This window comes from Drosophila serrata, unplaced genomic scaffold (assembly GCF_035046125.1).
Source record: "Drosophila serrata isolate PLE 108 unplaced genomic scaffold, ASM3504612v1 contig_272, whole genome shotgun sequence".
Lineage (NCBI taxonomy): Eukaryota > Metazoa > Arthropoda > Insecta > Diptera > Drosophilidae > Drosophila > Drosophila serrata.
The window spans coordinates 12,202,222-12,222,507 of record NW_028257170.1 but is presented as its reverse complement, the minus strand read 5'-3'; the positions used below and the strand labels follow the sequence as shown (position 1 = coordinate 12,222,507).

General features: G+C 43.2%; 4 protein-coding genes across 8 annotated transcripts; 1 reads left to right on the top strand and 3 right to left on the bottom strand.

The window, feature by feature from the left end:
• Positions 1 to 10: 10 nt before the first annotated feature.
• On the bottom strand, positions 11 to 9,276 carry LOC110190003 (uncharacterized). Of its 4 annotated transcripts, none has more exons than XM_020960302.2 (5): positions 8,772 to 9,276; positions 6,284 to 6,454; positions 5,329 to 5,652; positions 3,482 to 4,503; positions 11 to 1,177 (listed from the first exon to the last, which is right to left on the bottom strand). In XM_020960302.2, exons 2-5 carry the CDS (start codon positions 6,422 to 6,424, stop codon positions 724 to 726), a joined length of 1,941 nt encoding a protein of 646 aa, XP_020815961.2. In that variant the 5' UTR covers positions 6,425 to 6,454; positions 8,772 to 9,276; the 3' UTR covers positions 11 to 723. The 4 variants fall into 4 exon arrangements, with proteins under 4 accessions (XP_020815961.2, XP_086690704.1, XP_086690705.1 ...); XM_086834578.1 differs by having other exon boundaries at positions 6,284 to 6,451; positions 8,772 to 8,865; XM_086834579.1 differs by having other exon boundaries at positions 8,615 to 8,811.
• Positions 9,277 to 9,601: 325 nt separating this feature from the next.
• LOC110190047 (uncharacterized) lies at positions 9,602 to 10,222 on the bottom strand. The gene has a single exon (XM_020960353.2). It carries the CDS (start codon positions 10,169 to 10,171, stop codon positions 9,602 to 9,604), a length of 570 nt encoding a protein of 189 aa, XP_020816012.2. The 5' UTR covers positions 10,172 to 10,222.
• A 2,149-nt stretch (positions 10,223 to 12,371) lies between these two features.
• On the bottom strand, positions 12,372 to 13,333 carry ORMDL (sphingolipid biosynthesis regulator orosomucoid 1-like). Its single transcript, XM_020960576.2, has 3 exons — positions 12,954 to 13,333; positions 12,751 to 12,902; positions 12,372 to 12,640 (listed from the first exon to the last, which is right to left on the bottom strand). The coding sequence occupies exons 1-3, from the start codon at positions 13,128 to 13,130 to the stop codon at positions 12,505 to 12,507; spliced, it is 465 nt and encodes a 154-aa protein (XP_020816235.1). The 5' UTR covers positions 13,131 to 13,333; the 3' UTR covers positions 12,372 to 12,504.
• Positions 13,256 to 20,151, top strand: MED1 (Mediator complex subunit 1). 2 transcript variants are annotated; one of them, XM_020960399.2, is made up of 4 exons: positions 13,256 to 13,521; positions 13,586 to 14,872; positions 14,948 to 16,899; positions 18,498 to 20,151. In XM_020960399.2, the coding sequence occupies exons 1-4, from the start codon at positions 13,488 to 13,490 to the stop codon at positions 18,753 to 18,755; spliced, it is 3,531 nt and encodes a 1,176-aa protein (XP_020816058.2). In that variant the 5' UTR covers positions 13,256 to 13,487; the 3' UTR covers positions 18,756 to 20,151. The 2 variants fall into 2 exon arrangements, with proteins under 2 accessions (XP_020816058.2, XP_020816057.2); XM_020960398.2 differs by having other exon boundaries at positions 13,283 to 13,521; positions 18,493 to 20,151.
• The last annotated feature ends 135 nt before the right edge of the window (positions 20,152 to 20,286 follow it).

The window sequence follows — 20,286 nt, the reverse complement described above, 5'->3', positions numbered from 1 at the left end:
ACGGTTAATATTTGTCTTAAAAATTTATTTCTTTTAAACTTGGGACTTTAGTGTCGTAGGTTTTCACCCTGTCTTTTTGTGTGCAAAAGTGTGTACGTGTTCTGGTGTGTATATAATTACAATATTTATATAAAACTTTGCTTAGTATACTTGAATGTGTGGGCGTGTGAAAGCGAAAGGTAATTGTAACTTGCAGTTCGATAGCCTCGGAGGTTGCTACAGTTTAAGGAGCACAATGCGACCGCCATGCTTCTCGACATTTGTCCGTTTAAGCAGGCTGGAGCTCAGCGAAATAAACATAAATTTGTGCTAAAAATATAATTATAAATTAAGATAGGCGCTCGCATGTGTATGTGTAGAAAACGAAAACGAATTGCGCTAATTATCACAGCCGGGTCTAAGACGTTGGTTTCGGTGGGGCTAATAGATTCAGTGCAGGGCACAGCGTGACCGAAGGATCTTATAATAATAAGATGGGTAGCGCCATATGATATTTTGCACTCGAATTTTTCGTTTTGGGGAGGATAACGAGAGGTGCTAGAGTATCGCCATTTAAGTGTATGGACGTCATGCATCTTTTTATCATGAGATCTTTGGTCCAACTATCTTTTTTTACTCAATTAAGAGCTTGCCAACACTTCTGCATGTGCGGGGATGTTCCTTTTATGTGCTTATGTGTGGTGAACTGAAAAATTGAAGTCGATATTGAAGCTAATTGTTCCCTCAGGTGGCCACCGCTGTTGTCTCAACGCCTGTCGCCTCTCCGTTACTAGCAGACGACAGCTCCCGTTCGCTCTTAACGACCGGCGATGGCTCGGGTCCCAAGTCCAGTGATGACTGCCCAATAGGTGGCGAGGAATCGGCAACTGCAACGGCGGCTGCAGCGGCCGCCATCTGAAACTGATTGGGGAGGAAAAGGTACGGATTCCGACCCTCATGGCTAGGACACCCAATTGCTGTCGTCGTCGTTGTACCCACTTCCCCGCTGGTCACTGTATGACTTACGGGCACAGGCATGGTGGTGGCTGCCTGCACAGAAGTTGGCGTCAGCTTGGAGACCCGCTTTCGCCTGGCCTCGTTCTCACAGGGTGACGGAGCTCCCGGGTGACGGTAGCTGACGTGTTTCCTCAGGGCGTCCTTACTGCGGGACACGTGGGAGCAGACATTACATGCGTATCTAAAAGGAGAAAAACAATCAATACTGCGTTTATAACTGATTTATCAAATGTAGGCTACTTTCGTTTAAAAAATAATTTTAAAGGCCTGTAAGACAAACATTACAATAAAACAAGAAAGGAAGCTAACTTCGGCACGCCGAAGTTTATATACCCTTGCAGATAGAACTTCTATGAATAGGAATCCATACAATATAAATTATATATATTTGTGTTAAAAAACAATGAAGTAATACCTGCTTTCATTTCATTCACCTATACATATTATATTTGCAGTTTTACATTCACAGATTTGCATTTTTCCTCTACATCAAACGATCGTTTGTATGGCACCTATATGATATAGTCGTCCGATTTTTATGAAATTTGCCACAAAATTTAAAACTTATATAAAATGGCTATACCTCAAATTGGATGAAAATCAGCTGAAAACTAAAAAAGTTATAAATTTAATTGTATTAATTTCTCGATCGTTCCTATGGGAGCTATATGATATAGTAATTTTACACAAAATTTTAGAATAATATGAAATGGCTATATTTCAAATTTGATTAAATTCTGTTGAAAACTAAAAATGTTATCGCCACCGCGATTGTCAGTCTTCCGACAACAGCCACCGCCATTCTCATTCCTCTCAAATTTCTCGATCGTTCCTATGGGAGCTATATGATATATTAGTCCGATTTTCATAAAATTTTACACAAAATTGTAGAATAATATGAAAAGGCTATATCTCAAATTTGATGAAAATCTCGATCGTTCCTATGGGAGCTATATGATATAGCCGTCCCATTTTCATAAAATTTTACACAAAATTGTAGAATTATATGAAATGGCTATATCTCAAATTTGATCAAATTCTGTTGAAAACTAAAAATTTTATAATTTTTTTTGTAAAACTTTTCCGATCATTCCTATGACAGCTATATGATATAGTCGTCCGATCCGGCCCGTTCCGACATATATACGAGTGAGAGTATATAGAAGACTAACTGCAAAGTTTCATTCAGATAGCTTCAAAACTGAGAGACTAGTTTGCGTAGAAACGGACAGACGGACAGACGGACAGACGGACATGGCTAGATCGACTCGGCTGTTGATCCTGATCAAGAATATATATACTTTATATAGTCGGAGGTGCCTCCTTCACTGCGTTGCAAACTTCTGACTGAAATTATAATACCCTGCAAGGGTATAAAAACGTACATACTTTTGGGAGCAGCACTTTTTATCTCGTATTTGCAGATGCATTTGAAAAAAGTTCTGTTTAAACATGCATTTCTTTAAAGTGTTCAAATTTAGTTGTCTACATTTTTATTTATTTATTTTTTTAAACTAACCCTTTAAATTGTGCTTAGCAGATTTGCAATATTCTGTTCAATTAGTTTGCAACTAATTGCAATTCTGCAACACTCAGCTGGTGGTAGTTATATTAAATTCTCTTAAATCAAAGAAGAGTTAAAATATAAAAATAGGAGTGTTTTTTAAACCAAGCCCAGACTTATTGTCATGTAATGGGTGCAAATGTTTTGAAGTAAAAAATAGAACTACATACACCGAATTTTTTTTAGAAAAATTTAAACGAAAAAAAAAAATGTTTCTATGTAAAGCTAAATCATCTTTAAAATTACTTCGTTGCTTTTTAAGATATATTTTTTATAATTTTTAAAATGTATTTCAACGCTGAGATGTAGTTTTTTTTATTTTAATCAAAATCAAGTTATTGTATCACGTTTATATTTAAGTTCATTTCCTCTTTTTATTTGTCTAAAATAAATTGGTTCTTAATGAACAACAAGGGTATCCGAACTTTGGTGCACCGATGCTAGCTACCTTTCTTGTTTATACTTATTTCACTAGGATTCTTTAGAATCTAGGTGACACCCACCTATCTGGGGAAATAACTAAATAGCCAGGATCTCTGCGTTCACCCTTTAATTCACTCGAGTCACTCAATATTTTCGAAGGCGAATATCATTAATAATAATAACAGAATTAAACCGATCACAATACACCGTCGTATCAAGATTTTCTTGAAGTCCCAGGAAAGGGAAAGCGCAGAGTTTATTTATTTGGCAACAATCTCTACTTCCCTACTCGAGGGCTTTTGAAAGCCCGTTCATCCATTAATACTGGGATTGGATTAAAATATATTTAAATGGATCGATTTTTAATGATCTAATTTCATACTTTAAGGATATGCAGACTTTGGCGTGCCGAAATCAGCTTCCCTTCAAAGCTATGCCCAGTTTATTATTTGGTCATTATTTAAATAAGAATATTCGTTTTTTGTTCTGTCGACTTACCTCACATTCTGATGGGTTTCCAGATGCACGCGTAGGTTGTATTGGTTGCTCAGTTGTTTATGACAGATGAAGCAAGTGGCGTAGAGCTTGGAGTTGGACGGCGGCTTTATGGCGGCGGGGGGCAGCGCCTTGTCGCGGTCGGCGCCAAGCGTTAGCAGGTTTGGCTCTGACTTGGCGCTGACCATTCCCCCGGCGGCGGCTACTGCCGCAGCTGCCTCTCTCTGGTATTGCTCAATGTGTAGCTGCAGTTTGGCATGGTCCTCGGGCGAAATGTAGGGCGTGACCGCCGGCACCTGCTGGTGGTGCATCTGGGCCGCTTGCTGGGCCGTCGTGGGCGTAGCAGCGACGCTGTAAAGCGGCGGCTTGTTGCTATACAGTTGACCTTGGCTCACGGGGTTGGGGTAGCTGACTGAGGAGCATTTGACCACCGGCAACTGGGGGGAGAAGTGAGCCATTGCAGAGGGGGCGAGGGTAACTGGCGAGGTGGCCATAATGGCGGACTCCGGGGGGGACTTGCTACTGCTGTTGGCTGAAGCGCTTTTCGGGGTCTTGGGCAGGCTCTTGTCCAGCCGCCTGAATTCCTTGGGCGGGCTTTCGCCTTTGAGCCGCTTAGCTCCGAAGCAGTCCGCCTCCTGGTGATCCTCCTGCACCCCGCTCTGGTAAAGCTGGCACTGTTGCTGGTATTTGGCCAGTAGCTCCGAGGTCTTGTTCAGTGCCGTTTGAGAAAAGTTAAGCGGCTGGGGCAACAGGCTAGGATAGAACTGGAGCGACTTAAAAAGGTTTTCCAGGGGCGTCGTTCCCATTGCTGCAGACCCCACTGACCCCAGCTTGTTAGCCAGTAGAGGGGTGGTCAGAGCAGGACTCGGCATCTGGGGCAAGGGTAGTGGTAGGGCAGGTGTGGGCGTGTGAGATGGCGTAGGTGTGGGCGTGGGCGAGGGCGTTGTGGGACGTTCGAACTCTGACGACTTCTCGTTGGACGGATTCATGTAGGATGCTGATTCACTTCGCGTTGTCTTTGGTAGCTACGAATAGATTACATATTAAATATTATTATTTTAATTGTAAATCTGTATATTAGGGACAAAGGTAGATTTGAACTAATTTAATTTCATTAGTATAATAATATACATAATATTAGGACTGATAGGTTTTCAAATACAATGTTAGTGACTACGATCATTGACTCTGAGAAGCTCTAATTATCTAATCATCTAATCATCTATTTAAATAATAAATAGACACAAATCATCTAAAATCATTCATTATATTCCTAAGTATTTGCTAGGAAGTGTTTTGATTGATTGAATTTCCATAAAGAAAGAAAAACAATGGATCCGGCAAAAAACGTAACTGTTTATTTTGTGCAACATTTCCTTTTAACTTTATACATACTGCTTAGGATATAGGTTACCTTACAGGCGAACATGCTTAATATGTTTAAAGAATCTTCTTTTGGGAAGCCGACGTTTGTATACCATTAAAGATACCAATTGGATCGATTTTATTAAATTCGAAATCGATCGAATACAATCTATAACCTTTTTATTAATGTATAGGGATAAATATCTTTTCAACTATTCGTTGAAAAATAGCGAAGTAATTGTTTTTAGTTTCATACTATTTTGCATTACATTTACCACAGTTATGTCGCATAGTCTTTAATTACATTAAACGAATTGAAGGAAATAAAAATGTATCAACTTTGCACCGATCGAAATTGCATAGGGTCGTCGTGCCTATTACTTATACATTATTTTCGTCTTGTTTGATTGAAAATTCCCACTTAATTATGTCATAAAAAGAATTTAATTTGGCCATTTTCGATGGTGCTTACTGGCACTACTTACGTTGTTATTCTGGACATCGGCCAGTCCCTTGATGCCTAGCGTCTCGGCCAAATTTAGCAGCATGGGTATTTGCTCCTCGTAGACGTTCACCTCGCCGGAGTACATGAAGGTAAGCAGCGCCACAATGGCTGCGAAACTGGCTCCCGGTATGATGATGACGGGATGGCTATTAGCCTCCAGAGCACGGAAGATCTCCATGAAAAAGCTGCTGCAGGCGCTCAAAACCACGCGGTGTGCCCGCAACTGGCGGCCCTCCGCCGAGATGGTGACATCCGTCAGATGCGACTGGTCCAGCAGCACCGGCAGAGTGCTCAGCAAACTGGACTGGAAGGGATGAACCGGGGTAGCAGAAGGGAAGACAGAAATACTTGTAACTGGGTCACGCGATCATAAAAATACACTTTCCCCGGGTAAGGGTGATGCTCTGATGGAGATGGGATGTGGTTGGATGCAGCTGCTCTCAAACTTTGTGATTTTCTCTCGGTGGAAATTCTTTGGATTTTGGCAATTGCACGAATCTTTCCATTTATTTCACTTTCCCCCAGGCTCGAACCCCCTTCCCATTGCTTTATTTCGCTATTTTGCTATTTTGGACAGCCATCGCCTCCCGTATGCCTCTGTTCACTCTTTGAGCCGCCTTAGTAAACGTCGAAAGCAAAAATTGTCACTATATGAAAATGCGGAAAACTATGTGTGAATCTGTACGTATCTCGGGATATATATAGAAGGGGCGACATTTCGCTCGACTCGCTCGCTTCAGTGAACGATGTCCAGTCCAGTTTTATGGCTGGGGCCAAGCCCCTATAGATGATTCTCTGGCAAGAGATCAGCGCAGTGCACGAACAAGGCAGTGTGGTGCAGGAGAAATCACTTTATTTTGCTCTGAGCACCACCCCGTTAAAAGGCAGCATATTGGGAATAAATATGGGATTTGGTTGTTGTTGGAGTAGCTCACCTGGTGATTGTGCCATCGAAGACAGAACTGCTGCTGGTTCTCGCTGTGCTGCAGCTGCTGCTCGAACTGGTGCTGCTGCAACTGCTCGTGCTGGTGCTGATGGTGCGGTTGTCTGGTATTAGTGCTATTTACATGTTCCATAATTCATCTGGGGTGGATCACATGGATCTGCTGCAAGAGAGAGGGGGGAATCTAATTAGTAGACAACAAATATTATTTTCATTCATGTCAGGTGGGATGTCAGAGAGGTAAACAAAATCTGTACGCGTCGCCTTGTTCTCGCCACTCGGCGTTGTTTTCGTTTTTCATAATTTGTTTGTTTGCATTTTGGTTTGTTTATTTATTGAGCGTTTTGTCACACACACTTTCCTTGTCGTTTCTTTTCGACTTATTTCGTTTTATTTCGCGGTTCTTCAGCAGACTAGAGCAGAGTGCCTCGAAGAGCGTTGACGGTTTGTCTATCCCACTGCGGTTTCCTCGCACCACAACGCGTATACGTATTGTGTCGTAGCATTTCGACCATTACTCATACAGCCAGGCATTTTGATTCTTTGGTGGTGAAGGGGACCGGGAAACTACGGGAAACTACACGCTCCTCCAAGGCACATGGGAATATTGCCCAGATTTTTATCACTGCTCCGGCACTCAATCCTCTAGGCTGCCGCCTATCACAGCTGCTGCTTTGGCCAAGTTAACAGCGCCCAGTAGTTAGGCAACGCGGTCGGGCATCTCGGCAGTGGTGCCATCGGTGCCCAGTTGACGAATCGAAATTACAATAAAAACACACTAATACACGCACACGACCAGTGTTATTTGTGTTCTTGCTGGCAATTAAATTAAATTTATTTAAATAAAATAAGTTTTCCTTGGCTGGCCTGGCCTGGGATCGTAGTTGTTGCTGTTGACGATATTGCTGTGGGTTTCTGGGTGCACTATAAATTTGGCAATTTCCATTGTTCGGATCTTTATAGTGCACGGGCAGGGGACAGTGGCCACAATCATCACACTTTTGTCCGAGGGCTATTTTTAAGACGCCAGACCACGAAGCTGGGTAAAGATTTCTCTGTCTATGCTGCGCTGCCGTCCATTGGAGGCCCCCCAAAAACAACCCAGCCCAACCCAACCAACCCAACCCAACCCAAACCAAAGCAACTCGATGCAAATCGCAGCAAAGTGACAAGTCCGAGTCTGTGTCCGTGTTGGTGTCCGCATCGGAGGCATCTCAGCTAGCCCAGCGTGCAATTGTTGCTATTGCCGCTTTAGACGGACGGAATTTTCTTCATTCCATTATGTGTGCACATAGGACTGAGATCGCATCTAAGCATTTCTCTATTGAGAGACGATGGATGGTGTAGGTTGCCTGCCTGATGGGGTACAATGGATGCCTGGGGCTGGGATCGGATGGGATGAGATGGATGGCGAATGGAGGATGGGTGGTGCTGAGGCGCAGAGGTGCTGAGGTGGCGGCTCGGCCTTTTTGGCGCTCGTTCACACAAGAAACTGTCGTGACAGTCAGGCAGCCTTCTTTTCCGTAACTCTTTGGTATTTTGCTCAGTTTTTACTTGATTTTCCGAAATTAGTTTTTCAGCCTTTCAGCTCCCGCCGTCCTCCTCCGCCTTGCTCCTCTGCTGGTTGCTGTTGTTGTTTTGGCGTTTTAAATAGCCATCCAAAAAATAAAGATCTGTGCTAAACGCTCTCGCCAGGCTGTCTATTTTGATTTGTTGTCCAAGTGCCTGCCTTTTGTCATCCGTGACTATTTTTTCCAAAGCACTTCGCAATCGTTTCATTTCGATTTAGTTCGTACTACTCTGCTGATGCTGATGCGTAATATTTACACACATAATCACTCATACGCCCCGTCTTTCCGCCATTCGCTTCCTCCAACGATCAGCATAAATTGGGGGAAAATCACTCCTAAGCCTTCGCATCAGCGTGTGTTGTTGTTCTTTAACTTTTATTTGTTCCATGAAATGTGGCGCACATAAATTTCGTGTCAACGTTGCCTGGGATCTAGGTATTTGGATATCATTATAGAATTCGCACGATCAGCGGTCTATATGTGGCTGTGAATCACGCATAATCCAGTGGCCCAACATCACCACCCCTGGGGGAGTCTAATAATAGAGCTGCGGCCAACCCTTACGACCGAGGACGTTTATCTCCTTCTTATGTGTCATTGGAATACTCGTGCCGACCATCAAATTATATTTATTTCCAACTTGTTCTTATTTTATGAGTCGCGACACTTTTGTTTCAGTCCAGTATAATCCATATTAAAGCGTGCTTCAACTACCAGTAACATTACACAATTTAATTAAGTATGTTATTCACTTTGGTACTATTTCACTAGGTTTTCTCTTAAAGCATCCTTCACATTCTTGTTTGTTGTTTTTTACATTTATTTTTTAATGCCACTTTTCCCCTGGCGAAATGTGTTCGCCTTTCGAATTTTCCCTTTTGAGATTTTCGCGACGGAACGAGCGCGTACCTTTGTTAACCGTTAGCTGCTCGCATCTGAAATGAAAAAATCCGAAAATGTTTCAATTCTTTCGTTTTAGTTGGAGATTTTCTATTTTTCGAATGTCCATCTCTTGACAATTTTCCTCTATCTCATGCTGATGTTGCTGTTGTTGCTGCTGCTGATGCTGTTAGTGTTGCTATTGCTCTGCCGCTGGCCCAAATATTGTTCTTGTTGCTATTGCCATTGCTGCTGCTGCTACTGCTGCGGTGTGCTGCCATTTGTTTAGCGGATTCGAATTCGGCTCTCAGCTTCTCGCTTCCATGTTCTTTAATTAATGAGCAGGCAACAACGGCTGAAGAGAAGAGAAATCTTGACGGCTCTGCACTCGCGATCTCGCCTTTTCACCAAATTAATTGGGTTCTCCGCAGCTAGTTAATCAGAACATTTGCCAGCGGCAAATCATCATCAGGGCATCAACAGGGCATCATCGGGAACTGCGTCCACGCCGCCTCTAGACACAATTGACACAACCAACAAGCAAAAAGATCTGAGTGCTTCGTGTGCATTATTAATTTGCAATAAAATGTGGAAGAGGCGACAGCAGTCGCTGCCGCTCGACAGTGTTGGCCGAAAATAAATTCGTACCTGCCCGTTGGATTTGAATTATGCTTGACAAATACAAATGGAATCGCCAGATGGAGACGAAACCAGCCGCGAGAGGACACCCTGCCCCTTCAGAGTGCACATTTCGATTCATTAAAATGCCACAAATATTTATTTATTATTGTCATCTGTGTGGAAGCTTCCCCCCATACCTCAGATTAGCCCAAACCCTGTTCCCAGTCCCAAATCTAGATCTACGAGCTGAAGCACCGGACCTCGGTGCTCGGCCTGCATTGCTCCAATGCAAAGTCCCATCCGTAGTTGTAAGGACATCGGACTATGGTCAGGTAACCGCTGAGACATCGATAGTAGTATTCGCAACGCTGCGGATGAGGATGAACAGCATCGCCAACTGGCTCGCAGTGCGGACGACTAACTGCCGTATAGACTGGTGTGGCAGTCGGAGAATCCGTAAAGGGGCCAGGAGTGGTATCCTGAAAAGGTGCAGGTGAAACGGCCATTGGTGCTAGGTCGTTCTCCTCTACCTCCTCTTCTGTCAGAATGGTCTCCGTTCCTCTGAGACAGACTCCGGCATCGTCAAAGGCACACTCCTGAGTCGCATCGTCGAAGTATGTGTGCTCCGGACAACTGTCCCTAAACGAGTCCGCTCCGTTGCAATAAATGTAAGAGGCGCAATCATCGATGGCCATGACGAAGGTGTTGGGCTCCACATTTTCACACTGCGGGAAGTCAACGCCTTGGATGAAAGTGACGCCTCCGGCGAGTATTAGCAGATATATTACGAGTTTTGAATCGAGTGGCATGGTGATATGCTATAGTTTTCGGCTTTTGGTGCGAATGAAGACAGCAGCCCATCTTTTATGTCAATTTTTCAAGGTTGCCTGTGTTTTTCTTATCACTGTTCTTGTAGTAGATATCGGTCTGAAAAATTTTGTTTTGCCAATTTATTTATCTTTATTCAGCAAATGGGTCATGGCTGTACAGTGCCTTTGGCGTTATAATAGAGGGAATGTATTTAAAGAGCGCGTCAAATGTTAATTTTCCCAAAAGGTTAGAAGTGGCACTTTACCATCTCGGCACTTTTATCACAGCTGGTCTGGTACCGGGTACCCCACTCAATTGGCCAGACTAATATTGATGTTCTGAAGAATGATTTTAAGGATTCAATTGCGAAAACAAAAGAAAATGCAAAAGAAATTTAATCTTTAGATACTTTTTATATTAAAAACAACAAGAAAGGAAGCAAACTTCAGCACGCCGAAGTTTATATACCCTTGCAGATAGAACTTCGATGAATAAGAATCAATACAAAAAAAAAAATTATATTTATGTTAAAAAACAATGAAGTAATATCTGCTTTCATTTTATTCACCTATTCATATTATATTTATAGTTTTACATTCACAGATTTGCATTATTCCTCTATGTCTAATGATAGTTTTTCCCTCCTTTTTGTATACCTTTGCAGGGTATTATAATTTCAGTCAGAAGGTTGCAACGCAGTGAAGGAGGCACCTCCGACCATATAAAATGCGACATTCGTACGCATTCAAACTAAAAAAAAAAAATGTGCCAAGACTTTATTTTAATTTTACAAAATTTGAAACCTATAGCTCTTGGTTGGCACTATAATTGGTGCTAAGACCGATTTTGAACCTTTGTTCGTTTTCAAGATAAATGTGAAGTTACATTTGAAAGAAACCAGTCTATGGTCTGATTTCAGCGAAACGTTATGAAAAATTGTATTACAATAAGTAATTATGCAGTCAATTATCTTAATAATGTATTTTGTTTGTTTTTAAAATATTAAGCAGTTATTTTTTAAATTCAATTTTTGTCCCGGTCTCACGCGACATTTTGGAAAGCGATAATTCAAACTAAAACTGTAGGAATATTGGTGATCGCATATGGAAGTCCTTTTGCACTTTATATTGACTCTTTACATTCTCTGTGTGATATTAAAAAGCAAAAGTAAAAGCAAAATGCTTTTGTTTAAGAGATTGGCATCAAAACATAACATCCCATTTTTTATGAGGATTTTTTTTATAATGATATAATTTGCGTTTACGCGTGTTTGACATAGATTTTTTCATAATTAATTTTAGAAAATGAAAAATTCTCTTAGTCTTGATTAATCTTACCAATTTTATATGTAACCACGTTAAATGGTCGTTTTTAAGCAATTTTAAGTTTTTGGTCAAGGTGGACCTTTCTGGAGAATTGCCCATATAGATATATTCTTGATTAGGATCAACAGCCGAGTCGATCTAGCCATGTCCGTCTGTCCGTTTCAACGCAAACTAGTCTCTCAGTTTTGAAGCTATCTGAATAAAACTTTGTAGTTAATCTTCTATATACTCTCACTCGTATATATGTCGGAAAGGGCCGGATCGGACGACTATATCATATAGCTGCCATAGGAATAATCGGAAAACGATTACAAAAAAATATAAAACTTTCAGTTTTCTACAGAATTGTATCAAATTTGAGATGCAGACATTTTATAATAATGTAAAATTTTGTGCAAAATTTTATGAATATCGGATATCACATTACTGCCTTAGGAACGATCGAGAAATTAATAACATTAAAAATTATAACTTTTTCAGTTCTCAGCAGAATTTCATTAAATTTAAGGTATAGCCATTTTTTAATATTCTTCAATTTTATCGGACGACTATATCAGCTGCCATAAAAACGATCGTTAGATATAGAGGAATATTTAAAACTGTGAATGTAAAACTGTAAATATAATATGGATGTCTATGTGAATAAAATGAAAGCAGCTTTTACCTCATTGCCTTTTAACATAAATCTACATAATTTATATTGTATTGATTCCTAGTCATCGAAGTTCTATCTGCAAGGGTATATAAACTTCGGCGTGCCAAAGTTAGCTTCCTTTCTTGTTTTTTTGTTTTAATTTTATACCAACTTTTAAATATTACTCATTCAGATACTTACGTATTTTATATGCCACAAAGTGCCCATGTTACGGAAATCTACTGTAACCAATGTTTATGTACATTTTATTTATATACGAATATTTACACGATTTACATATCAAGTACAAAAGTGCCCCTATCCCAAAAAGGCAGGAATTCAACAAATATTTTTCGAATATATGACACTCGTCCTAATACTTGTTGATGTTGAACAATCTCACACCATGGAACTGGGGCAATTTTGGAAGTGTTACCACCACAAGTGATATGAAATTGGCTATAAAGTGTTCTGTGTTGTTCCTGGTGTACAAGCATGTAAGTAAGAAACTGTGGAAAATCAAGATTACAATTATTTATCGATTCAATAGAATACCTTCCTTAGCTTCAGGACAGGCGTTTGGGATATCCGATGAGAACAAAAATTATTATGAACTTACAGGACAATGGGAACGGCTGTGAGGAACTTGCGGGTGGTGGTCATTTGCACGCCGTCGTCAATCTGTTCCCAGTGCGTCCACCGCCGGCTTGGATCGTTCTCCGTGCTCAGCCAAGGAGCCCCTTTGATGACGTGTAGGAAGTACAGATGAGCCTAGTCACGAAACGATTAGGGTCAATATCGCACTCGGACTTGGGCACTTACCGCATTGTGGAGCAGGTTGGTGGCCGTCCATGCCCATGCAATGCTGACGAACGGCACTGATAAAAAGAGCAGGTGCACCAGCAGGAGGCCCAAAAGGTAGGTCAGCCAAAACCCGCGGGCACTCAACCAGGAGCTGTTAGGGTTCGGCTCGCCGTGGCCTCCGGCAATAGACGTCATTTTATTTATTTGACTAATAACAATAGTATAAACAATAGAGGTGGAGAATCGTTGATGCAAACATCTACCACCGATATTTTTCCAGCTCTTGAAGCATGTCAAATGTTTCTAAAAATACGACGGATATACTAGCAAATTCAATGAGGCGTTACGGATTATTATGAATAAAAAAGCGGCGGTCACACTGCACCGAAAATATCAGCCATTTTGTTGTTTGAGCGTTGAAAAATTTTCGCCATTGATTCGATTAGAATTAAACGGAGAATAAAGCGAATTTATTTATATATTTAAAAGGCCTCATTGCCTTCAAGCCCAGAGCTTGGCTAACACAAGAAAAAATCACATTAACCCAATACGATGAGTGGTTCTAATGCAAAATCCTCGGGGACTGGTGAGCACCACAAACGTTTAACAAAAAAGTGGGCGACTTTCAACATTAATATTAAATTCAATAGGCTTTGGGAACCTCATGCTCATTCCCAGCATCGAGGAGAAGAACAAACAAATCCAACAGGAGACGATGATGGAGAAGTTGCGGGCAAAGTATCGGAACAAGCCAAAGTCCTACGAGGAGATCAAGAAATCCGTGCGAATGTACTTCATCGAGAAGCATTATCCGTTGGATCCGCTTTGCAAGGCCACCCTACAGTCGGCGCTGGACAAGTTGCAGCACTACATCAAGGTGACATCGCGACACGGCCTCGTTGAACGGTTGGAGAGCCTCTCAAGGCAGCTGGGCCTTAAATTCATGGAGGACCAACAGCTACTGTTCATCTCAACCGACATGTTTTACGTCGAGATCCTACTCGACGCTTCAGGCAGTTTGACAGATGTCAAAGTGCACCACGAGTGCAAGATAGAGCAACAGTCTAGCGAAATGGTAGCATGCCTCAAGTCCGGCGACTTCGCCGACTTCACTGTCCAGCTAGAGGGCCTGTCCTCTATATACCAGCTGAACGCCGAGCCCAAGGTTAAGAAAAAAGCGTTTGTTGCGCTGCAGGCGCTAGAAACGGATATCCAGAGCCTCTACCAAATGCAGTTACAAAATCACTCCGGCGACAGCTATTCCCTGATGACCAGCTCTTCCGTCGGATTAGTGCTGCCCAGACGCGGAGGCCATCCGATGAAGCTGACCTACTTTTGCCCGCCACTCCACCTGCCCGAGGGTGATCCAAAGCAGGCCAGTGGCGACTTCAGCATTGATAAGGTGATGCGTAGCACCCACGGCTTAAGTGCCACCGTCAACCTAGAGGGCTCTTCGGCTAACAAACTGCAGACTATGCCAACGGTGTCGTTTGTCCGTGATGCGCAAACGGGCCTGGAGGTCCCCACCTACGCTCAACTTAATCAGAACAACTCCCTGCTAATGCCGGCCACATATGTGCTTCGGCTAAACAAGCCCATGCCCGTGTGCCTTGAGTCGTTAAAGGGATTGGGATTGCCTGGGCTGGACGCGATGGCTACGCCCCCCACGGCGCCCACCACAGTGCTCAATCTAATTGTTCAGACAGCGTCCAAACAGGCGATTAGAAATACACAGCGTGGACTATATGTGAATCTGCCAAAGGAGACACATTGCTACTTCTTTACCGACAACCGTAAACTTCAGGGCACGCTGGTGTCTTCGTTGCCCTTCACGGAGCCCGCCCAAGTGCCGCGGATCGTAGCGTTCCTGAAGAAGCAGGCACTCTTTTATACGCTTCTCGCCAGCTGCGTTCGCGAGCAGCAAAAGCAGTATAATGGTATGTACTTATATGCTGCTTTGTTTTAAGTACGTATTTTTATATTGGCATTCTTGTTTTTTTTTCTTTCTATAGATATGGACAGCACTGTGATACTGGAGGTTACTGCCGTTTCCTTCAATCAGATCACTGTTGAGCTTCAGCATCCTTACGAGGAGTCCTTGGCAACCGTGGATTTTCTGCTGGAAGACAGTCAGCCTACCTGTAGCGTGTACTGTCTGAGCAACGAGTACGAGCAGCTCTCACAAAAACTCACACGCACTGTCCGTAAGGTTGTTTCCATCCCAATGGTTATCTACAAGCTGCTTAAGTGCTGGGACGAGGAACACGAGTTCAAGTTGCATGGCGTTATGGGTCCCGGAGCGGGAGCTGCGGGAGCAATCGGAGGTGGAGGAGGAGGCGGATCAGTTGGAGGCGGAGGCGGAGGAAGCAATAGCTTTAATCAGTTTACCATGGACACGGCACCACCTCAAGATGGTAGTCTGCCTGGCGGTGGTTTCGCCAATATCAACAATCTCAAAATGGACTCGAAAACGCGGTCTCTGGCAGATTCCTTTGCTGCCTCAACCTCGGCTGCTGCGGCCATCGCGGGTCTGATGAACTTAAAACGCGAAACGGATACCCAGGCTGGCGTTTCATCTGGCGGACCCTCGGTTAGCTGCAGCTCCAGTTCTGCGGCCGCCGTAAAAAGCACTGATCAGGAAATTGCTGACAAGTACAAGAATATCTGGAAGGACAAGACCCCGAATCTGAAGCACTGTGTCAGCATTACTCCCATTTCAGGAGACGGCAAGTCAAGTTCAGTAGGGTCAACTAGCACTGGTGGAGTCGTCCCCGGCGTCGAGGTTCAACGAACTGGTGGCATTGAGATAATTCCACTTAACGCCCAAACTTCTGTCGCTGGCGGTGGTTCAGCTTCCTCGTCCAGTACGGCAGCTACAACCATAACAATAACTCCCATTACGGGGGGTAAGGAATCTATCAAGGAGTCGTCGAAGAAGAGTAGTACCATTCCGGCCGGAGCTGGTGTAACAACTAAGCGACCACATGAAAGCATTGCTAGTAGCTCCTCGTCTAGTGGGAGCGGAACAAGTGGATCGACCTCATCCTCCACTAGCACCAGCTCCTCCGATACGCAAAAGGAGAAAAAACGGAAGAAGAAGCGCGATGATTCACCGATGGGACCGCCAGAGAAGATCTACTCGCGCCAAAACTCGCCTGCTGCTGGCGGCGATTGCTCCTCGTCCGGTGGAGTGGTGCGAAAGTTTTCGTCACCCTCGTCGTCACCCAAGGCAGGCGGCGCAAGCCAGGGTCTAATGGCCGGAGTGCCACCAGGGCGTCCCAGCCCGAAACACTCGCCCGTCTACAGCAGCCCTAAGCATAACACCGCCTCCAACAGTCCAAAGTCACCGTTCGGCACCCACTCTCCCAAGCACGGATCGTCCGGCAAACCGAGCATGTCCACGCTGAAAAGTGCGGCCACGGCAGCAACTAGCCTAAGTCCCAAGGGGGACAAGTCCTCATCTTCTGCGGGAGCCGTACCATCGGGAGTAGTACCCTCTTCTTCGGGTCCTGGAGTGACACCAGGTCTGGTGCGATCTTTTGCCAGCGTGGGCGCACCGCCACCACCACCTCCAGTTCCTCCACTGACCAGCACGACCGGATCAGTTGGGAGCGGGAGCAGCGGCCAAAGCGTTAAAAAAGAGAAATCGTCCTCAGGATCCGGTTCTAATGCCTCTTCATCTACAATGGCTGCTGGTGCTTCTTCCGTCGCCGGGGGAGGAATTTCTCCAGCCAGTGTGGCGGCTGCAGTTGCAGCCTTGAAATCCTCGCAGCAGCAGCTGAAGTCGTCGGTTTCCAGTCTTTCTCATTTAGCGGCCGGTGGAGGATTAGGCAGCTACGCGGCCACGTCGGGTGCTGGTGGACCATCGGCAGCATCAGCATCAGTGGTGGTGGGAGCAGGTGCTGGAGCAGGAGCTTCCGGGTTGGAGCTGAGTGCCCTGCGGAAGAGTATGGCGGGAGGTGCGGTAAGTCCGTTTTCATTATAAGTGCTCCACTCCACTCCACAAGACACCAACCAACCCACTCCCAGCATATCTCACTGGATGCCTAACACGTAGTTGATTCTCTGCCAATTTTCCTCTAACCTAATGCAGCAGAATTAAAAAAATCTAACTTTAAACTAATGCAAATAGTATATTTACCTTAGTTTTAAAAATATATATTTTGTAATTTCCTACTACTTCTGCTGTAGTTAAAGATGATAATTGTTACTCTGTTATTATTATTATTTTGTTGTTTGTGTCTTCTTTTCCTATATATATTAATTTTGTAAATATATATTATATCCTATTAATCATATCCAGCCGCATCAGTTTTATTTTCGACTAAATCCAAACTTTATTTATGGTAAAGGGGCTTCTCTTTAGCATCCTTAAAGCAAGCTTACCCTTACTATCTCTGCATTGAGCACGTATGTATGTATTTAATTATTCTTTTCTCTGTGGCATGTTTGTTTTTAAAGAGCCCTAATATAATTCGAATTAGAATTAGAAATAATAAGTTATAAGAACAGTAATTGAAATGTAACATTTAAAATTTAGTGCGAAACCTTAAACTGAAATCTTTGCAAGAGCGTATCAAAACAACTATTTCTGCGTGGTAAACTTCGTTTCGAACTTTTGTTTAATGTTCTCAGATGATCAATATTCCAACGCTTTATTTATACCAACTCATATAGAGCACTTGGTTGAGAACTCGCACATTGAGAATTATTCAATTGATTGCAGAGCCAGAGAGAGAATCAATTCTCATAGAACTTCAAAAAACTTTAACAGAAAACAATTTTGCAGCATGGCATTAAATAAAGTATTTATATCAAATGAATTGCTAATGCCAGATGTACACAGTTAAGCGCGAGATTCAGCCTGTTACATATGTATATATAAAATGTAAATAAAGCCATGCGGATACATTTTAAATACATGTCTAGCTTAAATCTTACAATATATATTATAAATTAGCATTTCAGTTTTTGAATTTGAGATACAAAGTTTCACTTATTAGTTTCACTTTTGAGTTCAAATTGTAATAAAGTTAAATAGGCCAATAAATTACAAGATGAGTAACGTCATACAATTGTTTTTGCACTTTAATGCACTTCACATAAAGGTGCATTTTATTCTTAGATTTGTCAACATGTGCAGAAAAATTGTTTGCATATTGCAATTCATTATGGATTTATGGGTGATATGCATCTAATTATTAATAGGTCTTTTGTAAAATAGTTGTCAATTTTTGCTGGGTTGGTCATCAGACCATATCAGCATAGTTTCTCTATTTTTTCATTTACTATTTTCTAAATTTCTTATCTTCTAAATAATATCTTTAAACATTTCTTAAGTATCTACTAATGGAGTTTGCTCTGTTTTTTTTCTCTTTTTCTCTTTCTTGTCCTTCCTCACAACAAATCCTTAACTTTCGAAAACCTGGCACTGCTTTTAACTTTTTTTTATTATCTAACTGTTTGAGCGATCGATTTGCCTTGATTGTTTTAATTTGTATTTCGTTTTGGTTCGTTTGTTTCCACACACGCACACACCACATGCTTACTTTGTCAGGTTAGTTTGATGACGTCGACGGCAGCTTTAGCAACAACAACCCCGTCAGCACCAGCAACAACAACAACAGCAGCGGCAGTAGCAGCAACATCAGCGGGACAATTGGCTCCTCCAACATCGCTGGTGGGATCGCGACCGGGTCCGGCAGCACAAGCAGCGGCGGCAGCAGCGCCAACAGCGGCAACAGCAGCAACACTAGCAACAACAGCAGCAGCGGAAACGGCAACAATGCTACAACAGCAGCCGGGAGCGGTGCCACCTAGTAGCTGCTTGGCGACTAGCGGCTGCAGTTTGGACTCCGCCGGAAGCAACACTCTTTCCGGAGCTTCCACGGAGTACATGGTGAAGCCCAGCAGCCAGGAGGGCCTTAAGCTAACCATCAACAAGACAGGTAGCAACAAGAGCTCCAGCTCCAGCTCTGGTTCTAGTACCATATCCAGTTCTTCAACTGGCGGACAAGGAAAATCGAAAAGCAGCAGTGGAGGTGTGGCGAGCTCATCGGGGTCATCTGGTTCTACCAAAAAGCAACACACGGGTCTCAAGCCTGGCGTGAACAGTGGACCCGCCTCCAAAAAAGCCACACAAGCCGCTTCAGCCGCAGCTAGCTCTTCTTCCAGTAAGCATCTCTTCCAAAAAGCAAATTCATCTGGTAGTCTCAGCACCAAATTGAGTGGGTCGAGCGCCGGTGGAGGAGTGCCGCTTACAAAGAGCAACAGCACCAACTCTTTTCAAGAACATAACGCCCCTAGACGACGTCCCAGCATGGGAGCACTCGCCACTGTTAGTGGTGGTGGTAGCAGTTCTCAGCGCAAGTCCAGCAGCACTGTGGTGGGCCTAGGTGGATCTTCGGGAGCAGTTTCACCAGCTGCCCACGGTGGTTCCACCTCACAGCCGCCGCCGCGGTTTGATCATCACACCGACATGATGACCATCTTGCAGTACGCTTCGCCAACGATGGCCGCCAGTATGGAGGGTTTCATCAAAGGGCTGCACAACAAGTTCCAGATACCGAAACTTTCGCAACGAGGAAGCGGGACTAACACCCCCAGTGGGCGCAGTACGCCCAGCGCGGATCAGCTGTCCACGACCTCATCAACTTCCACATCTAGTGCAACTGTTCCTTCAAGCGGACTGCCAGACCCGGAAGCCAAGCCGCCGGCACCACACCCTTCTCCAGGTGGCAATGATGGCCTCCTCAACCTTAGCAGCACGGCTGGAATGCCATCAGCGGATGGCATTGATGAGGAGCTTCTAGCCAGCCTGGCCGGGGAATGACGGAAGGTGCACACTAAAGAGATATTCCTGTTGCTCTATGCATTCGCATTGGTTAAGTGAGTTTTTAACTTAAACTTAATATAGAAGACAACTTTGATCACTGTTAAACTAAAAGTTTTACTTAATCTTTCTATTTTACTTTTAATTGTAACTTATTGTTCTTAACTCTTATGGCCAATATTAATATTTGTTTAAATTAAAAGATATGACATAAAATTTGGTACAAAATCTCAGAGATTATAATAGATTCTGTGGAGTCGTAATGATAAAAAGAACTGTTAAACCTTTATTTAAAGTTATATTAGGTAAAACAAAGCGATATCAAGTGCGAAACGTGTCGCTCTAAATATTATATAAAATATAAGAATATTCAAAAAAGGCTTATGTATTCGTGTTTTTATTTTTGAGGACTAATAACAGAGTTGCAAATAACAGTTCACCGTTTTCTGCCTAGCATTCTACTCAAGAAGCAAAAACAAAAAAGAAAAAATCTCTCTGAGAAGAAAATTGTTTGTTTTC